Here is an 18500-nt window from a genome sequence, read left to right as displayed (position 1 = left end):
CGCGGGGACTGTCCGCTCAAACCAAGTTTCAGCGGACAGTTTTTCGGAAATTCCGAAAAACTTTGTTCAGCAGACTGTTCGCTGAAACTGTCCGCTGAAAGCCCACACACGGGCGGACTGTCCGCCGAAACACTGTTCAGCGGACAAAGTTGAGCGAACAGTCCCCGCGTGTGTACGCGGCCTTAGTCAAAGGAATTTTCAGGCACTGTATGTGGTTTTCGTTCAGAAATGACATTTATTTTAAAAACAGAATGTTAAAAACAAGTGAAAATTTCAAACAAAATTCTTTCATTCAGCGAATGTACAAAAGTTTTTAGTCGGAATATTCTCATCTGAAAACTGATCGGTGTGGCCAGCATAAGGCTCGGCGCACACCTACGCAGTTTGCTTTTGATCTGTTTCTGCAGTGCTTTTTGTTGTGCGTTTTGATGTTTGCGCACGTGATTTTACATGCGATTTGCGTTTTTTTGCCTTTTCTTTGGGCAGATTAAAAAACACAAATTGCTGCAAAAACGCATTACATGCTTTTCTGCAGCTTCTCCATTGAAGTCTATTGAACCAATAAAGCACCATTTTGCGTTAAAAGTCCCCGACCCTTTCAGATGTGAACGTGTCCCATAGGAAACCATGTAAATGAACTGTAGTGCGTTTCTGCAAAAAGCACCAATAAACACAGAGATGTGAACCAGGTCTAAAGCCCCTGTACACACGGGTCGGAGATTCCGACAACCAAATCCGTCAGATTTTGTCCGACGGATTTTGTCCGAAACTGTTGCATATACACGGTCGGACAAAGTTGTCAGAAAATCCGACGTGATGACGTTATTTCGTTACGACGGGGACTACGTTCAGGCTAGTAGCCAATAGCTTTGGTGTAGGAATTTGATCTGAGCATGCGTGGCACTTTGTCCGATCGGAATTCTCTACACATGATCGGAGTATGTCCGATCGGAGCATTTTACCAACAGTCCGATGTAGACCACACACAGTCGGAATATCCGACAAAGCGGTCCGATCGGACACATTACGTCGGAATCTCCGACCGTGTGTACAAGGGCTAAGACGTTTAGTAGCATAATGGGGTTAAAAAAAAAAGAAAATTAGCCCTTTATAGTACAAAAAAGCAGATAATCACTACTGTAAGGGGTTCATTTTTTTACTGTAGAACAGTGAAAGTAATATTTACAGTAGCGATTATTTGCTCTTTTTGTACTATAAAGGGTTCATTTTAGTTTTTTTTTAACCCCATTATGTTAATGGACGATTAATCGATTATGAAAATAGTAATCGATTCATTTCATAATCGATTAATTGTCGATGAATCGATTCGTTGTTTCAGCCCTAGTATGAATCACATCTCTGATTAAGCCATCTCACCACGCTTTGTAAGAGAACAAGGCGGCCCGAGCCGTTTCCTCTCATGTTTGGAAAATACCTCACCTTCTGTTACGATTCATTGAAATTCTGCTCAGCCGGTGAATAATTTACCTTCCACGCCGAAGGATTTAATCAGTTTCAGTGCACGTTATCAGAATCGTATTAGGGGACAGAAGCCGATGAGCAGGTTTATTCCTATCTCAGGGTACAACAACGCGGGCAAAAAAGGAAAAATAAATGTGCCGTCCTCGTTGCGTGCTAAATAAAGCATCTTGTTCTGCGATGATGAATTATGAGAGGCGAGATAATTCACTAGTGCAGCCGACTAAGGAGAGTAAATTAGCAGATGCTGGAAGAGTATCGCCGAGCAGACACAACACCGGAAAAAGCCACAAGGCCATAGAGGAAAATCAGGGGGCCTCGCCTTTCAAAACACACCAACCAAACTGATAAGAGGCATGGAGGAGCTCAGCTATGAGGAAAGATTACAGCAGTGCTTCTCAACTCCAGTCCTCAAGGCGCCCCCAACAGGTCATGTTTTCAGGATTTCCCTCAGATGAAACGGCCGTGGTAATTACTAATGCTGCGTACACACAAGCGGATTGTATGGCGTACTTAGTCCGTCGAAACACATTTCAGCGGACAATCCGCTCGTGTGTGGGCTTCAGCGGACTTTTTCAGCGTGCAGTCCGGAGTACTAAGAATTTCGGTTTTTCCGAAATTCTGTCTGTCGTACTTTGGTTTCAGCGGACAATCCGCTCGTCAGTATGCTAGTCGGACGGACTAAGAATGGCGCATGCCCAGAAAGGATTTACAGGGCTTTGCTGTGTCTTGGACTTCCTATTTCTAGTCCCGTCGTACGTGCTGTACACGTCATCGCGCAAGCTTTCGTCGGACTGTTTGGGTATCCGTGTGTGGTCAAGTCCGTTCAGTGGAAAGTACGACGGACTGTCCGTCGGATTGTATGACGGACTAAGTACGCCATACAATCTGCTCTTGTGTACGCGGCATAAGGCAGTGAAACTGATCAAATCACCTGTGCAAAATAATGGAAATCCTGAAAACATGACCTGTTGGGCCGCCTTGAGGACTGGAGTTGGGAAACACTGGATTAGAGCAACTGAATTTATTCACTCTTGAGAAGAGGAAAATAAGGAGGGATATGATCAACGTGTTCAAATATATAAGGGATCCATATAGTGAACTTGGTGTTGAGTTATTCTCTTTATGGTCAACACAGAGGACATGGGGGAAATCTTTACGTCTAGAGGAAAAAGGATTTAATCTCCAAATACGGAAAGGTTTCTTCACAGTAAGAGCTGTGAAAATGTGGAATAGACTCCCGCCAGAGGTGGTTTTGACCAGCTCAGTAGATTGCTTTAAGCCCTTGTACACACGGTCGGACATTCCGACAACCAAATCCGTCAGGATTTTACATTGGGATTGCAATTGCGGCTTCTTTCAGGCACTTTACAGGCGCTTTTTTTTTAAAGCTAAAGCGCCTGAAAAATGCCCCAGTGTGAAAGGGATCTCAGTGTGAAAGCACTCGGGCTTTCACATTGGGATTGCAGATGAGGCTTCTTTCAAGTACTTTACAGGCGCTTTTTTTAATGCTAAAGCGCCCGAAAAAGCCTGAAAAACGCCCCAGTGTGAAAGGGGTCTTTGGAGCGGTGAATACAACGCTCCTAAAGCGCCCCTTCCCATTGAAATCAATGGGAAGCGACTGCAAAATGCCTGAAAAGCGCTTTTGGCAGCAGCGTTTTGTGGGCGCTTTTAACCCTTTATTTGGCCACTAGCAGGGGTTAAAAGCGCCCCAATAGCGCTCGAAAAAACGCTGGTAAAGCGCTTCTAGTTTAAGCGGCACTTTACGAGCGTTTTTCAGGCGCTGACATTGTGAAAGGGCTCTTAAAGCACTCGGGCTTTCACATTGAGGCTTCTTTCAAGCGCTTCACAGGTGCTTTTTTTTAACGCTAAAGCGCCTGAAAAATGCCCCAGTGTGAAAAGGGTCTAAATAGTGACATCTACAGGCCAGAGGTGTGAACATTACACTAGAGACCCCTTGAAGCTTAATCAGGAAATTAAAATAGAAGTTGTGCAACAATCGCTTACAAGGCTTATTTTGGGTGGTGGTTTAATGGAATCGGTTTCAGCAGGGGAAACTTCCCATTTCTCCCCAAGATATCACAGAGACAGGAAGTGAGAGTTCATCACTGCTATTTGCATAAAACCAAGCTGTCCAACAATAGTGACAAGAGATGGATTGGTGGGATAGCCAGGGGTGCCTGTAACAGTCACGTTTTATCACAAGGTTGCTTAAACAAATAATCCCTTCCGCAGTAAACTTTCCTTAGCCCTCGTTGACATTGAATGCAGCTTCAGGTGTGACTTGGAAGACATCTGTGCGGCTTAATGCACAGATGTCTATGCAAGTCGCATGCAAAATCGCCCAAAGTAGTGCAGGAACTACTTTTTCAAATCGATGCGGCTCCACTAAGTCAGCATCGCACCGATTTGAACAGTGCTATTGCCGACAATAGAAATTAATAGAATAAAAATTCATGTTTAAGAAGCATTTAACATTCTTTGTTATGCAATTTGTATTGAATGTCAATGCACATTATAGCAGACATTAACGTATGTTGTTTTGCATCCTGATGGTTTTACATGCATCAAAAACGCAAAGGTGTGAATCAAGCCTAATGCCGCGTACACACGACCGGACTTTTTGACAGCAAAGGTCCGATGGAACGAGTCCGTCGGACAATTCGATCGTGTGTGGGCTCCATCGGACCTTTGCTTGCCAAAAATCCGGCGGACTTTAGAAATAGAACATGTTTTCCACCAATTTTTCCACCGGAACTCCGCCGGACTGAGAAATCCGCTCGTGTGTATGCTGGTCCGACGGACAAAAACCGACGCTAGGGCAGCTATTGGCTACTGGCTATGAACTTCCTTATTCTAGTCCAGTCGTACGTCATCACGTTCGAATCCGTCGACTTTGGTGTGATTGTGTGTGGCCAAGTCCGTTCATTCGGAAAGTCTGTCGGAACTCCACCGAAAGTCTGTCGGAAAGACCGTCGGAACCAGTCCCTCGAAAAGTCCGGTCGTGTGTACGCGGCATAAGAGTAACAAGGCTGCCGAATCCTGAGCAGAAAAGGCAATGTTGTCATCCATAGACTGAAAGCACTGGGCAGAGTTTAAGATTTTTTATTAGAGTTGTGCTGGCAGTAGAGCAGTATTTTTCCATTCAGTCACCAGGGGGGTTGAAAGAAAAAAAAACAACAAAAAAAAACAAACAAACCGATTTCTCTCTACCACAAACCCCACAAGGACATTGTATCCTGACAGTGGGGCCTGGCACTGTCTGAATACATTGATCAATGTCGGTGGAATTAAGCCGAAGCATCAAATTATGCTGTTGATCTGCTTGGTAGTGTTGAAGTTTTTTCCAACCCATTTTTTGCTGGCCAGCTTGGTCCATATGTAAATATTGACATACATACGTGGATGGGCACACCATGGTGAGGCTGCCTTTCAAGCAGTGTCACAGAATGGTAATATGGCACCCTGGCGGGCAGGGATTAGATCCCTCCGGTTGGCACAAAGCACAGACAACTATGAATTATTTATAATGACATTTCATTCAGCCAACACCACATGATAAATGTCAGTAAAACTGTGAATCCATTGCAATTCCCCACAATCAGTCCTGAACGGACATACTTATTACAGGAATTGAATAATCTTGTTAGCATTTTATATAAAAAAAAAAAAAAAACGTAAATAAGGTCTATTTCACCTACGCTTCAGTGTGAACAGCTCTTCCTATTCAGCTCCAGTTTGTAACTGCAGAATACAGATCCTAATGGGAGTGTGGATTTCCTTTTTAGCACTTGTACACACGGTCGGACATTCCGACGGAAAATGTCCGATCGGACCGTGTTGTCGGATAATCCGACCGTGTGTGGGCTCCATCTGACTTTTTCCGTCGGGACGTCTGACCAACAAAGTTTGAGAGCTAGATGTAAAAATTTTCCGACAACGCGATCCGATCGGACTTCATCCGATCGTTTGTAGAGAATTCCGATCGGACAAAGTGCCACGCATGCTCAGATCAAATCCCTAGACCAAAGCTGTTGGCTACTAGCCTGAACGTAGTCCCGTCGTAACGAAAAAACGCCATCACGTTCCCGAACGATCGGATTTTCCGATCAACTTTGTCCGACCGTGTGTATGCAACACCAGTTTCGGACAAAATCCGTCGGGAAAAAAAATCCGACGGATTTTGTTGTCGGAATGTCCGACCGTGTGTACAAGGGCTTAGACAAGCTGCTAGCAGGCTTTTAACACACTTCAAAAGATTTAAAGTGTTTGTTAACCCCCCCCCCCCCAAAAAAAAAAAAAAATAATATACAGATCCTGGTCCCTTAAAGCAGATTACACAATCTGCCCCCCTCTAAACTGTAAAAAAAAGCCTGAACCTGGCACTTCCTGTATGCCCTCTCTGTGCTGATCATGAAAATCAGGGCTGCTCCGCCCTGATCACCATGGTCAAAATACATCCCTGCATCATACGTATCTCCCCCCTCACCCCTCCTTCCTGCCTGTCATCTCCCTCTGTGTTTGCCTCCGGCCCAGCAAGGCCTCCTTGCCGCTATTCTTATAAAAAAAAAAAAACGTTAAATTGTCACTGCCAGCCTCTCTATTAGAGGCTGATATGTCAGTAGTTTTCAAAAACAAGCGTTCTAAATACCAAATTTGAGCTGTCTTCAGGCCGGTCACGTGACTCGCTGTCAGAAACCTTGAAACAGACTGAGACAGAAGTACAATCAAATCACACTTGTTTATTAATAAAAATAAAAAGGTAAATAGAAAAAAGCGTAGTCAAGCATAGCCAGAGTCCTGTAGCCAGATCGGGTAGTCAGCCAGTCCAAAGTTCATAAACCAGATCGGTTAATCAGCCAGGCCTGAAGTCAGGGATCCAAGGAGAGCAACTGCAAACAGGATAAGAAGCCAGGTGGGATGTCAGCAAGCCAGTCTTGGAACAAACAGCAGGAGATGGTTCCTTGTGATGTGACCAACGCGAAGGCAAAGGAAAGAGTGAGCTGGAAGGCTTTAAATAGGCAGGTCAGACGAGCATCATCGAGAACAGCTGGTAACTGTGGAAAGAGAAGAGAGCTGGCAATTAGCCGACAGCTGAGCGGCCAGCCCAGAGGAGGAAGGGCTAAGCCAGCCTTGACACTCGCGGCCGCTTTACAGCTACCATACAGGGCTTCTGCGGAGGAGAGGAGCGGCCACGTGATCTCCCTGGCTGACGTCAGAGGGAGCCCCTCACGGCCCCTCCCGCAGAAGCAATCTGAGCTGTAAAGCAGCCGCGAGTCATGTGACCGGCCTGAAGACAGCTAAAATTAGCTATTTAGAACACTCCTGACATGGTGTGCTATGTCAGCCTCTAATAGAGGGGCTGCCATAGTCTTATATAAATGGAGCCAAAGAGGCACAGAGAGAGCTGGTCACATTCTCCTGCTATGCAAATTGAATGCGGGGGGGGGGGGGGGCAAACCCACATCCAACTCAGCCTTATAGCTTGCTAGCAGCTTGTTTAAAGTGGCAACCAACACTACCATTAGTATTTGCGTTCAACATTTACAAACTGGAGATTAATGGTTCTTTAAAAGCTTCAAAGCAAAGCATGCCGTTCACACTGCTCTTATACAAGTCGAAGCCTGTGCTCTGTTCACACCTGTGCGCTTTATGTGTTTCTAAGTTCTATGCATTAACCACTTGGACGCCCTGGAATGTTTACCCCCCTTCACGACCTGGACATTTTTTGCAAAATGGCACTGACACTGTATACTAATAAAAATATCCTTTTTAACTTTTTAACTTCATGTAAACTCTCTCTCCTGTGATGGCCTTTTCCCTGTAGACTCTGGCGTCTATTTAATAAAGCTGGAGCGTGCAAAATCAGACTCACTTCTGCATAGAAACCAATCAGAGTCTAACCTCAGCTCGATCAATTAAGCTTTGGCGATAAAACCTGGAAGCTCATTGGTTTATGTGCAGAAGTGAGCCTGGTTTTGCACTCTCCAGCTTTAGTAAATAAACCCCTCTGTGTCTTATATAATAAAGGTGTCAGTCTCATTAGAGTAGGGCAGGGGCGGACTGACAACTCATGGGGCCCCTGGGCAATAGGAGATTATGGGGCCCCCGGGCAATAGGAGATTATGAGGCCCCCGGGCAATAGGAGATTATGGGGCCCCCGGGCAATAGGAGAGTAGGGCAGGGGTGGACTGACAACTCATGGGGCCCCCAGGCAATAGAAGATTATGGGGCCCCCAGGCAATAGGAGATTTTGGGGCCCCCGGGCAATAGGAGAGTAGGGCAGAGGTGGACTGACAACTCATGGGGCCCCCGGGCAATAGAAGATTATGGGGGCCCCGTGCAATAGGAGATTATGGGGCCCCGGGCAATAGGAGAGTAGGGCAGGGGCGGACTGACAACTCATAGGGCTCCCGGGCAATAGAAGATTATGGGGCCCCCGGGCAATAGGAGATTATGGGGCCCCCGGGCAATAGGAGATTATGGGGCCCCCAGGCAATAGATTATGGGGCCACACAGTATACACACACACATACAGTATACAGACACACACATAATATATGCACACAGTATACACACACACACAGAATACATACACACACTGAAAAGGTACCGGAGAGGCGGGGCAGCTATAATCTTGGGATTTTTAAAAAACACAGATTTTTACATACTGTCCCTGTTTTTTTTTTGAGGCTGGCAATCCTGGCAATCCTGATGGGGCCCCTTAGTGGCATGGGGCCCTCGGGCAGTGCCCTCATGGTCAGTCCGCCCCTGGAGTAGGGTGATGCCAGCAGCTGCCTTTGTAATGCCATGGCACGTGGCAGTGACCACACAAACCTGAAATCTTCTCAAGAGATATCTGGCCTTCAATCCGGAGCTGTCCTCCTTAGGTCTGCATCCGCAAAGGACTCACTTTTATTTACCGATTTACCGCTCTAGTATTGACCGCACGCCAGCAGAAATCCTAATCAAATTCTGGACGGCTCCTTCCCACATGCCAACCTTTATCTGCAGCATCCTGTCTGTCCTTATTAATTGCTGGCCTACCCTTAACCCAATTCTCCGGGTATCTGCAGAACCTGGAAACGTTCCGTTTGCCTCTGCAACGGCTTCACGTACAACAAAATTGAGTTAAGTCTAGGAAGATCTGGTGACAGAAGAGATGAGAGTCGCCAATGGAAGATGCAGATGTGACACTTCATATCATGCAGGTCACCTCTCTGCTCCTGCGTTTTTTTTATATATATACAGCTGCCGAGACCAACAAAGATTATTCCCAGATGCCATCCCCCTCCCCCACCCTGTAGAGAACATTCCTCACATCTCAATCAATCACTGCTGGTTTTCAATAATTAATGCTACTTGGGAGCCTTAATGAAATCTCAGTGATGATTTACTTACAAAGATATAAGCCATTCATAAATCTCTGAAGACATAAACAGGGAAATAAATGTTGCAGCTTTTACTACAAATCTCTTGTAAAAAAAATAAATAAATAAACATAACACCATCTACATCAGGGGGGCTACCTTCTTCCCCCGCTTCTGTCATTTTCTACTTTTTCGTACTCTTTGTGCTTTTACAAGTGTATCATATTTTTCAGATGTATTTTCCTGCATTTTAAAATGCATGTGTAGAGAGAACCTTTTTTTTTCTTCAAATTTTGGATAGAGTAGGAAAGCTTCGGGTCAAGTTTTTATTGCTGTTTCCCTTTTAACTGCAAAAAAAAACTTGGGTATGCGTTCGCTTCTGTGTGCACGCTTCGAGGGACAGGGCGCTCATTAAGATTTCCCATGAGGAAGTCTTAATGACGAAACATGTTGGGGAGGGCGTGGCTACAGAACAATCACTTGTACTGACGTGAGACGCCGCTCAACTGAGAAGCTACACTGCCGCTGAAAGCAGGGACATAGGAGTGGGTGAGAGATTACGCTTGAGCGCACACTTCAGGCCGCAGTACATCACTGAACCATTGGCTTTTGTTTGCTGTGTGTTACACTTAAGGCTTTCTTCCACTATGTGAAATGTGAGTGCCATCATTGGAGTGTTGGTGTGATTTAATAAACTGGTTGTAACGTTAAAAAAAAAAAACTGCAAAAAAAAAACTTGGGTATGTGTTCGCTTCTGTGTGCACGCTTCGAGGGACAGGGCGCTCATTAAGATTTCCCATGAGGAAGTCTTAATGACGAAACATGTCGGGGGGGGGCGTGGCTACAGAACAATCACTTGTACTGACGTGAGACGCCGCTCAACTGAGAAGCTACACTGCCGCCGAAAAGCAGGGACATAGGAGTGGGTGAGAGATTACGCTTAAAACGCACACTTCTGGTCCGCCGAGGCCGCAGTACATCACTGAACCATTGGCTTTTGTTTGCTGTGTGTTACACTTAAGGCTTTTTTTCCCACTATGTGAAATGTGAGTGCAATCATTGGAGTGTTGGTGTGATTTAATAAACTGGTTGTACCATTAAAAAATAAAAAAAAACTGCAAAAAAAAAAATCGCACACAAGAGGGCTCAACGCCTCTTGCATTAAAACCACACAATTTATTGAATTCCAAATAACAAATTGATACTCACAAACAAATAAAATCAACAGGCTTATAACTTATATGACTGATATGAGCAGACTGAAAAACTAACGTGTTTCAGTAGTCAAGCCCCCTTCCTCAGGGCTCTGAGGAAGGGGGCTTGACTCCTGAAACACATTCAAATTTTTAATCTGATGTTTTCATGATAGGACTCAACGCCCAAGGCTGAAGCATATGAGTTACAAACCTGTCGATTTTGTGAGTAACTATTTGTTGTTTGGAATTCAATAAATTGTGGTTGTAATGCACGAGGAGTTGCGCTCTTTTGTGTGTGTATTTTGCAGTTTACTAGCGATTTCTCAATCTGTGGAGGGCAGCACCTGAAGAAGCATTGCACACCGAATTATCTTATGGAGCACTATGGATGTGCACTGGAGTGTTTTTTTTTTTTTATCTGTTTCCCTAAATGTTTTTATGTCGTCACCAGAAAAAGATAGGGAAGGTCGATCCTCTAATGGGGACACGTTTTCTGGTGACATCTAAGATGGGAATTTCCCCCCCATATTGCATGCAGGGTTTTTACATGTCTCCACACTATCCAAAACAAAAAAATGACTATACATACAAAAATGCATAATACAATAAACTTTTGAATTCGTCTCTTGGCACTTGTCATTCGAGATTTACCCTCACTTCCTGTCTAGTGAGCAAAAAAGTCAGGGGAAATTTCTCTAATGGAGTTCAGCATATCAATAAAATCCAGTAGGGGTTCTGTCCCTTCCACTCTCAAAACTTAAAAGAAAACTTATTAAGCCTCATACACACTATCAGATTTTCTGCTGATTTGTTCCTTCAGATTTACCAAAACCATATACCGTATTTATCGGCGTATAACACGCACCCCAAGTTTAGGAGGGAATTTAAAAGAAGAAAACTTTTAGGAGGGAAGTTTAAGGAAAAAAAACTTACATTTAAATGCCCATCAATGCAGCCTTGTCAGTGTCAATTGCAGCCTTGTCAGTCATTTGCAACCTTTCATTGCAGCTTGTCAGTCATTTGCAGCCTTCCATTGCAGCCTTGCCAGTCATTTGCAACCTTCCATTGCAGCCTTGCCAGTCAGTTGCAACCTTCCATTGCAGCCTTGTCAGTCATTTGCAACCTTCCACTGCAGCCTTGACAGTCATTTGCAACCTTCCATTGCAGCCTTGTCAGTCATTTTCAACCTTGCCAGTCATTTGCAACCTTCCATTGCAACCTTGCCAGTCATTTGCAGCCTTCCATTGCAGCCTTGCCAGTCATTTGCAACCTTCCATTGCAGCCTTGCCAGTCAGTTGCAACCTTCCATTGCAGCCTTGTCAGTCATTTGCAACCTTCCATTGCAGCCTTGCCAGTCATTTGCAACCTTCCATTGCAGCCTTGCCAGTCAGTTGCAACCTTCCATTGCAGCCTTGTCAGTCATTTGCAATCTTCCACTGCAGCCTTGACAGTCATTTGCAACCTTCCATTGCAGCCTTGTCAGTCATTTTCAACCTTGCCAGTCATTTGCAACCTTCCATTGCAACCTTGCCAGTCATTTGCAGCCTTCCATTGCAGCCTTGTCAGTCATTTGCAGCCTTCCATTGCAGCCTTGTCAGTCATTTGCAACCTTCCACTGCAGCCTTGACAGTCATTTGCAACCTTCCATTGCAGCCTTGTCAGTAATTTTCAACCTTGCCAGTCATTTGCAACCTTCCATTGCAACCTTGCCAGTCATTTGCAGCCTTCCATTGCAGCCTTGTCAGTCATTTGCAACCTTCCATTGCAGCCTTGTCAGTCATTTGCAACCTTGTCAGTCATTTGCAACCTTCCATTGCAGCCTTGTCAGTCATTTTCAACCTTGCCAGTCATTTGCAACCTTCCATTGCAACCTTGCCAGTCATTTGCAGCCTTCCATTGCAGCCTTGTCAGTCATTTGCAACCTTCCATTGCAGCCTTGTCAGTCATTTGCAACCTTGTCAGTCATTTGCAACCTTCCATTGCAGCCTTGCCAGTCATTTGCAACCTTCCATTGCAGCCTTGTCAGTCATTTGCAACCTTCGATTGTAGCCTTGCCAGTCATTTGAAAATGATTTGATTTGAAAATGGCGCTGCCAAGATACAGAGCAGATATCCCGTGTATCTCGGCGGCGCTCGGTAGTTCTCGGCGGCCTTCAGGTATTATCGGCCATTCTCGGCTATTTTCAGCCACACTCGAAAGCCGCCGAGAACGTCCGAGAATAGCCGAGAACGGCCGAAGATAGCCGAAAATACCCTTCTGGCGTAGAGAGCACAGCGGGGGATCGGCGTATAAGACGCACCCCCGATTTTCCCCTGATTTTACGGGGAAAAAAATGTGTGTTATACGCAGATAAATACGGTAACATGAGGTTAGGAGTTTCAATGTGTATGCAATCAGGCAGGCCCTTGCACTACATGGTTTTGGTAAATCTGAAGACAAAAATAAGCAGACAATCTTATAGTGTGTATGGGGGCTTTAGTGGCCATATCTATGAAAAAGAGCAATACGTAACAATGCAAAACATGACGAAAACATTGTTTAAGAATTAAGATTTGTGCATGTGATGTACATCAGTGATAACGACTCCAGGACAGAACTAACTTGTAACATTGTATTTTGCAGCCTGTGGTAAGTTGACCGGAATCAGTGAACCAGTCACAATGAAGGCATCTGGGTCCAGGTTTGGCTCATGGATGACTGACCCACTGGCACCAGAAGGAGATAACAGAGTAAGTAATGCATGTTTCCTGATTCAATCTAACTAGTCTTCCCAAACACCTGAACTATCAATTTGTCAATAAGGAAAAGTACATGTCTACCACTAATAACTCTTCTTTCCATCTTTCTCTGGAGTTAGGGCCGGTGTTCTGCCATATAGTGTCCTGCCATTGGATACTGTCCGCCCTGTACTGCGCATGCGCAGCACGGAGCAGAGGAAGCTTTGGAAAATCTCCGAAGATGAACGGCGCCTGCGCCGTGAGTCGCGGTGGTAGCCCCACCATACAAGTGGACATAGAGCTGGCGATATTAGAGGGCCCCTCGCGGGCTCGCTTCGCTCGCCACGTTTCGGGCTCGGCCTCGCTACGCTTGGCTCTTTTGTATTCCAACTCTATGTCAACTGGGATGGTGGGGCTAGAACCTGGACTCATTTTTGGAATCTGTGTGTGCTGTGTACTGCGCATGCGCAGTACACAGTGGACACTATCCAATAGGGGACTCTATATGATAGGACACCGGTTCACACCATTGCGATGGCAGACATTGCATGTAATTCGCAGAGCACTGCTGTTCACATTACATGCGATGTCTGTGCGGGTGCGATGTCAGCCATACAGTGTGAACCAGCCCTTAAAGCGCTATTAAACCCAAAAACAGGCATTTATTAAAATTGCAGCTAGCTAATTCTTATAATTGATGGCTGCATTTGCTTTCCTTATGCTTTTTTTTTTCATCTGGTGATCCTGCCAGTAAGTGTTATTTTTCCATTAACCACTTCAGCCCCGGAAGAATTTACCCCCTTCCTGACCGGAGCACTTTTTGCGATTCGGCACTGCTTCGCTTTAACTGACAATTGCACAGTCGTGCAACCCAAACAAAATTGACGTCCTTTTTTCCCCACAAATAGGGCTTTCTTTTGGTGGTATTTGATCACCTCTGCGGTTTTTATTTTTTGCGCTATAAACAAAAACAGAGCGACAGTTTTTTAAAAAAAAACGCATTCTTTTTTAATTTTTGCTATAATAAATATCCCCCAAAAATATATAAAAAAATATATTTTTTTCCTCAGTTTAGGCCAATACGTATTCTTCTACATATTTTTGGTAAAAAAAAATCACAATAAGCATTTATTGATTGGTTTGCGCAAAAGTTATAACGTCTACAAAATAGGGGATAGTTTTATAGCATTTTTTTTTTTTGACAGGCGTTTATTATGGGGACAGGCTGGCAGGTGTTGGGCACTGATTGGCAGCTGATGGGCACCCTTTGATGGGGGCTGATAATTGGGCACGCCTCGGCTGTGTTATCCTGAGTACGTCATACGACATCCGATCAGGATATTACAACCACTTTGTTGCTGTCATTCTGCTATATGGCAGGTGGCAAGTGGTTAATCCCTGGAATTGTCACATGGTGGTGGAGCTAGGTTCCTTGAACACTGGAACTGTTAGCATAGCGGTGGACCTAGGTTCCATAACCCCTGGAGCGCCGAGAGAGGACTCAGGACTGCAAAATAGCCGATTTTGGGGTTGGCCAGCTTGCCTAGGTAATCTACCATTACGTAGTCCTGGGTCCCCGTAACGTGCTCCCCAAATTTGGTGTCCCTGTCACTTTTGGTTCGGGAGCAGTGCCATGTCAAGCTGACCAAAGTTTCCTATATAGGCCAATGTTAAATGTTAAAACCGGGAGCAGTGCCATGTCAAGCTAAACAAGGTTTGCCATAGACGCCAATGTTAAAAACTAGGATCAGTGCCATGCCAAGCTGACCAAGATTTCCTATAGACGCAAGTGTATTTACATGCGCATGCGCTGTATCGTTGGGGCAGGGAGGAAGGTGGTAGGGGTCATGACCAATTGTAACTACTGCATGTGCATCCTCAGCGGTGTATAATAAACCTGAATTATAATAATATATATATATATATATATATATATATATATATATATATAATCAGACTCACCGAAGCTCTACCACACATTTGTAAAGTAATGAGCTGCATATCGATGCTCAGACTTGTTGTGTCCCATGTAAGTCAAAATAGCAAGAAATACCGGCAACACGATTGCTTCTTCTTACAAATCTTTATTTGCCACTAACAGCACTGCTACATCTAGTGCTCTGGAGCCTTCCTCATAGCATTATGCGACTCGCGCATGCGCAGTAGGGAACCCGAGAAGTGAAGCCGCAAGGCTTCATTTCCTGATTCCCATACCGAAGATGGCGACGGCAGCAATCCGAGGACCTCAGGTGCTGACATCGCTGGACCCTGGGACAGGTAAGTGTCCTTATTTTAAAAGTCAGCAGCTGCAGTATTTGTAGCTGCTGACTTTTAAATTATTATTTTTTCCGCGGGACTCCCTCTTTAACTAAAACATAACTGATCATATCATATATTTCAAAAAGTCATTAAATCATTGGTATGCACATCTGCAACCGGCATATGGGGGGGGGGGGGGGGCTACTCAGAAATAAGACCCCTTTCACACTGGGACGTTTTTCAGGCGCTTTAGCGTTAAAAAAAGCACCTGTAAAGCGCTTGAAAGAAGCCTCATCTGCAGTCCCAATGTGAAAGCCCGAGTGCTTTAAGAGCCCTTTCACAATGTCAGCGCCCGAAAAACGCTCGTAAAGCGCCGATTAAACTAGCAGCGCTTTACCAGCGTTTTTCGAGTGTTATTGGGGCGCTTTTAACCCCTGCTAGTGGCCAAATAAAGGGTTAAAAGCGCCCACAAAACGCTGCTGCCAAAAGCGTTTTTCAGGCTCTTTTCAGGCGTTTTACAGGCGCTTCCCATTGATTTCAATGGGAAGGGGCGCTTTAGAAGCGTTGTATTCACCGCTCCAAAAGCGCTGCAAAGAAGCTGCTTGCAGGACTTTTTTTGACGCCCCCTGCCAGCGCAGCGCCTCAGTGTGAAAGCACTCGGCCTTTTACATTGGGATTGCAGTTGCAGCTTCTTTCAGGTGCTTTTTTTTAACGCTAAAGCGCCTGAAAAACGCCCCAGTGTGAAAGGGATCTCAGTGTGAAAGCACTCGGGCTTTTACATTGGGATTGCAGTTGCGGCTTCTTTCAAAGCGCATGAAAAACGCCTGAAAAACGCCCCAGTGTGAAAGGGGTCTAAGGATGGCATTGAATGACAATAACATGTTTAGTATATGAGAATTTACCAACTGGGTTATATATACTTTAAATTATGAATTGTTTTGGGAGCAGGTAGTTAGTTCCAAACATGACTTTACCACATTAGCCTAAGGTTTTGATATTCTTGACCCCCTTATTGTGTGCAAACTGTAGCTCTTCCACCGCGAGTGAGTTAACAGGCACCGTAAACGCACAGCCACCCCGGACTGGGGATAATGGTACTGCAGGGAAATCTGCCACTGACATTTCAGTTTTAAATGTCATATGTTAATGTTTATGGAGAGAGGTGTGCATTCCTCCTAGGTATCACTGCAGGGGTGGGTGAAATTTGAAAAGATTTGGAGGAAATACATTAACACAGAGGATTTTTTTTTTTTTTATTACCTTCATTACAAAATGTCAACGTCTTTTTAGTGTCCCTGATGTAAGTCAATGAAAATGTTGTCCTACAGAGCTAATGTTATGTATTGGTTTTGCAGGTCTGGTATATGGACGGCTATCACAATAACCGCTTTGTCCGGGAGTACAAGTCAATGGAGGACTTCATGAACAGTGACAACTTTACCTCTCACCGTCTCCCCCATCCTTGGTCAGGGACAGGCCAGGTTGTATATAACGGATCTATATACTTTAACAAATTCCAAAGTCACATCATCATCCGTTTTGACTTAAAATCAGAGACAATTCTGAAAACGCGCAGCCTGGACTCTGCCGGGTACACAAATGTCTACCACTATGCATGGGGTGGCCAGTCAGACATTGACCTCATGGTAGATGAGAATGGGCTGTGGGTGGTTTATGCCACCAACCAAAATGCTGGTAACATAGTCATCAGCAAACTAGACCCCAATACTTTACAGATCCTAAAAACCTGGAATACAGGATACCCCAAAAGAAGCGCCGGGGAAGCCTTCATGATCTGTGGGACTCTATATGTCACCAACGGCTATTCCGGTGGCACCAAAGTGCACTACGCCTATCAGACGAACACCTCCAACTACGAATACATTGACATCCCATTTCAAAACAAGTATTCACACATCTCCATGTTGGACTACAATCCCAAGGATCGGGCTCTTTATGCCTGGAACAACGGCCACCAAGTCCTCTACAACGTCACCCTGTTCCATGTCATCCGCTCCGACGAATTGTAGCTAACTTTAGCTGCCACGAACTGACCAAAACAGTAGGACTGCACAAAACAGAGAACATTAACGGCTGCCAAAACTTTGCTGTCCTTCTGTAAGGGTCAGTCTGGGTTGAATGGCTACCATGTTTCCTCATTATCATTATAATACAAAAACACCTGCAGATCTAGACAACGTTGCATTTTACATAACAACGGAATCAAAATGCGCTGCTGATCCAAGAAAAAAATATACTTTTGTCGTTAAAAAAAAAATAAAGCTATAATCATGTAATAACAAGGCAGTGACTGTTGGCTATAATGGACAGCGCCCAACATCAAAGTTGCGGGATTTTTCTTGATGGAGAGCTTTTACTATTTGGAGACGGAGAATGCCCAAAACGATGATCTTGTAACTCTTAAGGACTTTCTGGAATTCGTGTGAGATTGGGTATTTTTCAAGAGAGAAACCTTATAATTACTTTTTCTAGAGTAAAAATAAAAATATCTAAAGTTCAGAGACTCCACAAGTATTGCTATTACAAAAAAAAAAAAAAAAATACAAAAAAAAATACAAAAAACTAACAAAAAAAAACCTCTCCTAAATCGAGAAAAATTGAAGGTCTGTATTCTGGCTATAATGGTAGTTTGTCCATATTGTTTAAACTTATGTATCAGAAATTATCATGTATAATGTCTGTTGTACTCTGAAGTATTCAATTGTATTTGTCTGTTTCACGCGATGAATGTTGTTCAATCTGAAGTAGTTTGGATTTATTAAGAGCAATTCATTTTTTTTCTGTAAAAATCTTTAAAAAAAAAAAAAAGGAAAATATTTATTACATATAATATATACATATGGATATATGATTAGAGAAAAATGTTTACCCGTCATAGTAACTATAGAACGCGAAGAGCTGGTACGCCGTCTCTCAACGTAGGGGTGAAAGAGGCGCACTAGTCTTATACACAGAATTTAATCTATGACATGAAATAATTAGTATTAATCAAAAGCAGAAATCGGTAGATGTCTGTGGAAGAAGCCTCTAGATTCTTTGTACCCATTCTGAGTAATTGTATGAAAATATTAGAAAATAATTTTTTTATTATCATGATTTCAGTCATCAGAAAACAAAGAGACCTACCATACAGAGCGATTTGTACTTTCCACAGCTATCTAAAGGATAATAAAACAAAATATTAGGATGTTCTTATTTTATGTTTCGTTTTTCAAATTATACCAAAAATGGAGGAAAAGCAGAGCAGAGGTCACAGCAGTAAAGTACAAAATTTTCTAAATATTTTTGCCTTGTCTATTTACCACTATACTTCTAATGGGTAAGGTATATTTTATTGGATAATTCTAACACCAGCTCAGGATAATACTGACTGTTATGCCGCGTACACACGATCGGAATTTTCTCGTCGGAAAAAGCTCTGATGGTTTTCCTGACGGAATTCCGACGGAATTCGGCT

General features: G+C 44.0%; 1 protein-coding gene across 2 annotated transcripts in view; it reads left to right on the top strand.

Moving 5' to 3' along the window:
• OLFM1 (olfactomedin 1) overlaps positions 1–18230 on the top strand; it is a 113775-nt gene extending 95545 nt beyond the window's left edge. For both annotated transcript variants that reach the window (XM_077468403.1, XM_077468395.1), the window contains exons 5-6: positions 12669–12775; positions 16378–18230. In XM_077468403.1, coding sequence (XP_077324529.1) covers positions 12669–12775; positions 16378–17052 — 782 coding nt within the window. In that variant the 3' untranslated portion in view covers positions 17053–18230. The remainder of the gene's footprint in view (positions 1–12668; positions 12776–16377) is intronic.
• The last annotated feature ends 270 nt before the right edge of the window (positions 18231–18500 follow it).

The sequence above is a fragment of the Lithobates pipiens genome, unplaced genomic scaffold, assembly GCF_037356315.1.
Source record: "Lithobates pipiens isolate NorthernLeopardFrog02 unplaced genomic scaffold, aLitPip1_a1.2 Scaffold_11, whole genome shotgun sequence".
In the NCBI taxonomy this organism is placed as follows: domain Eukaryota; kingdom Metazoa; phylum Chordata; class Amphibia; order Anura; family Ranidae; genus Lithobates; species Lithobates pipiens.
This window is presented reverse-complemented; position numbering and strand designations above follow the sequence as displayed.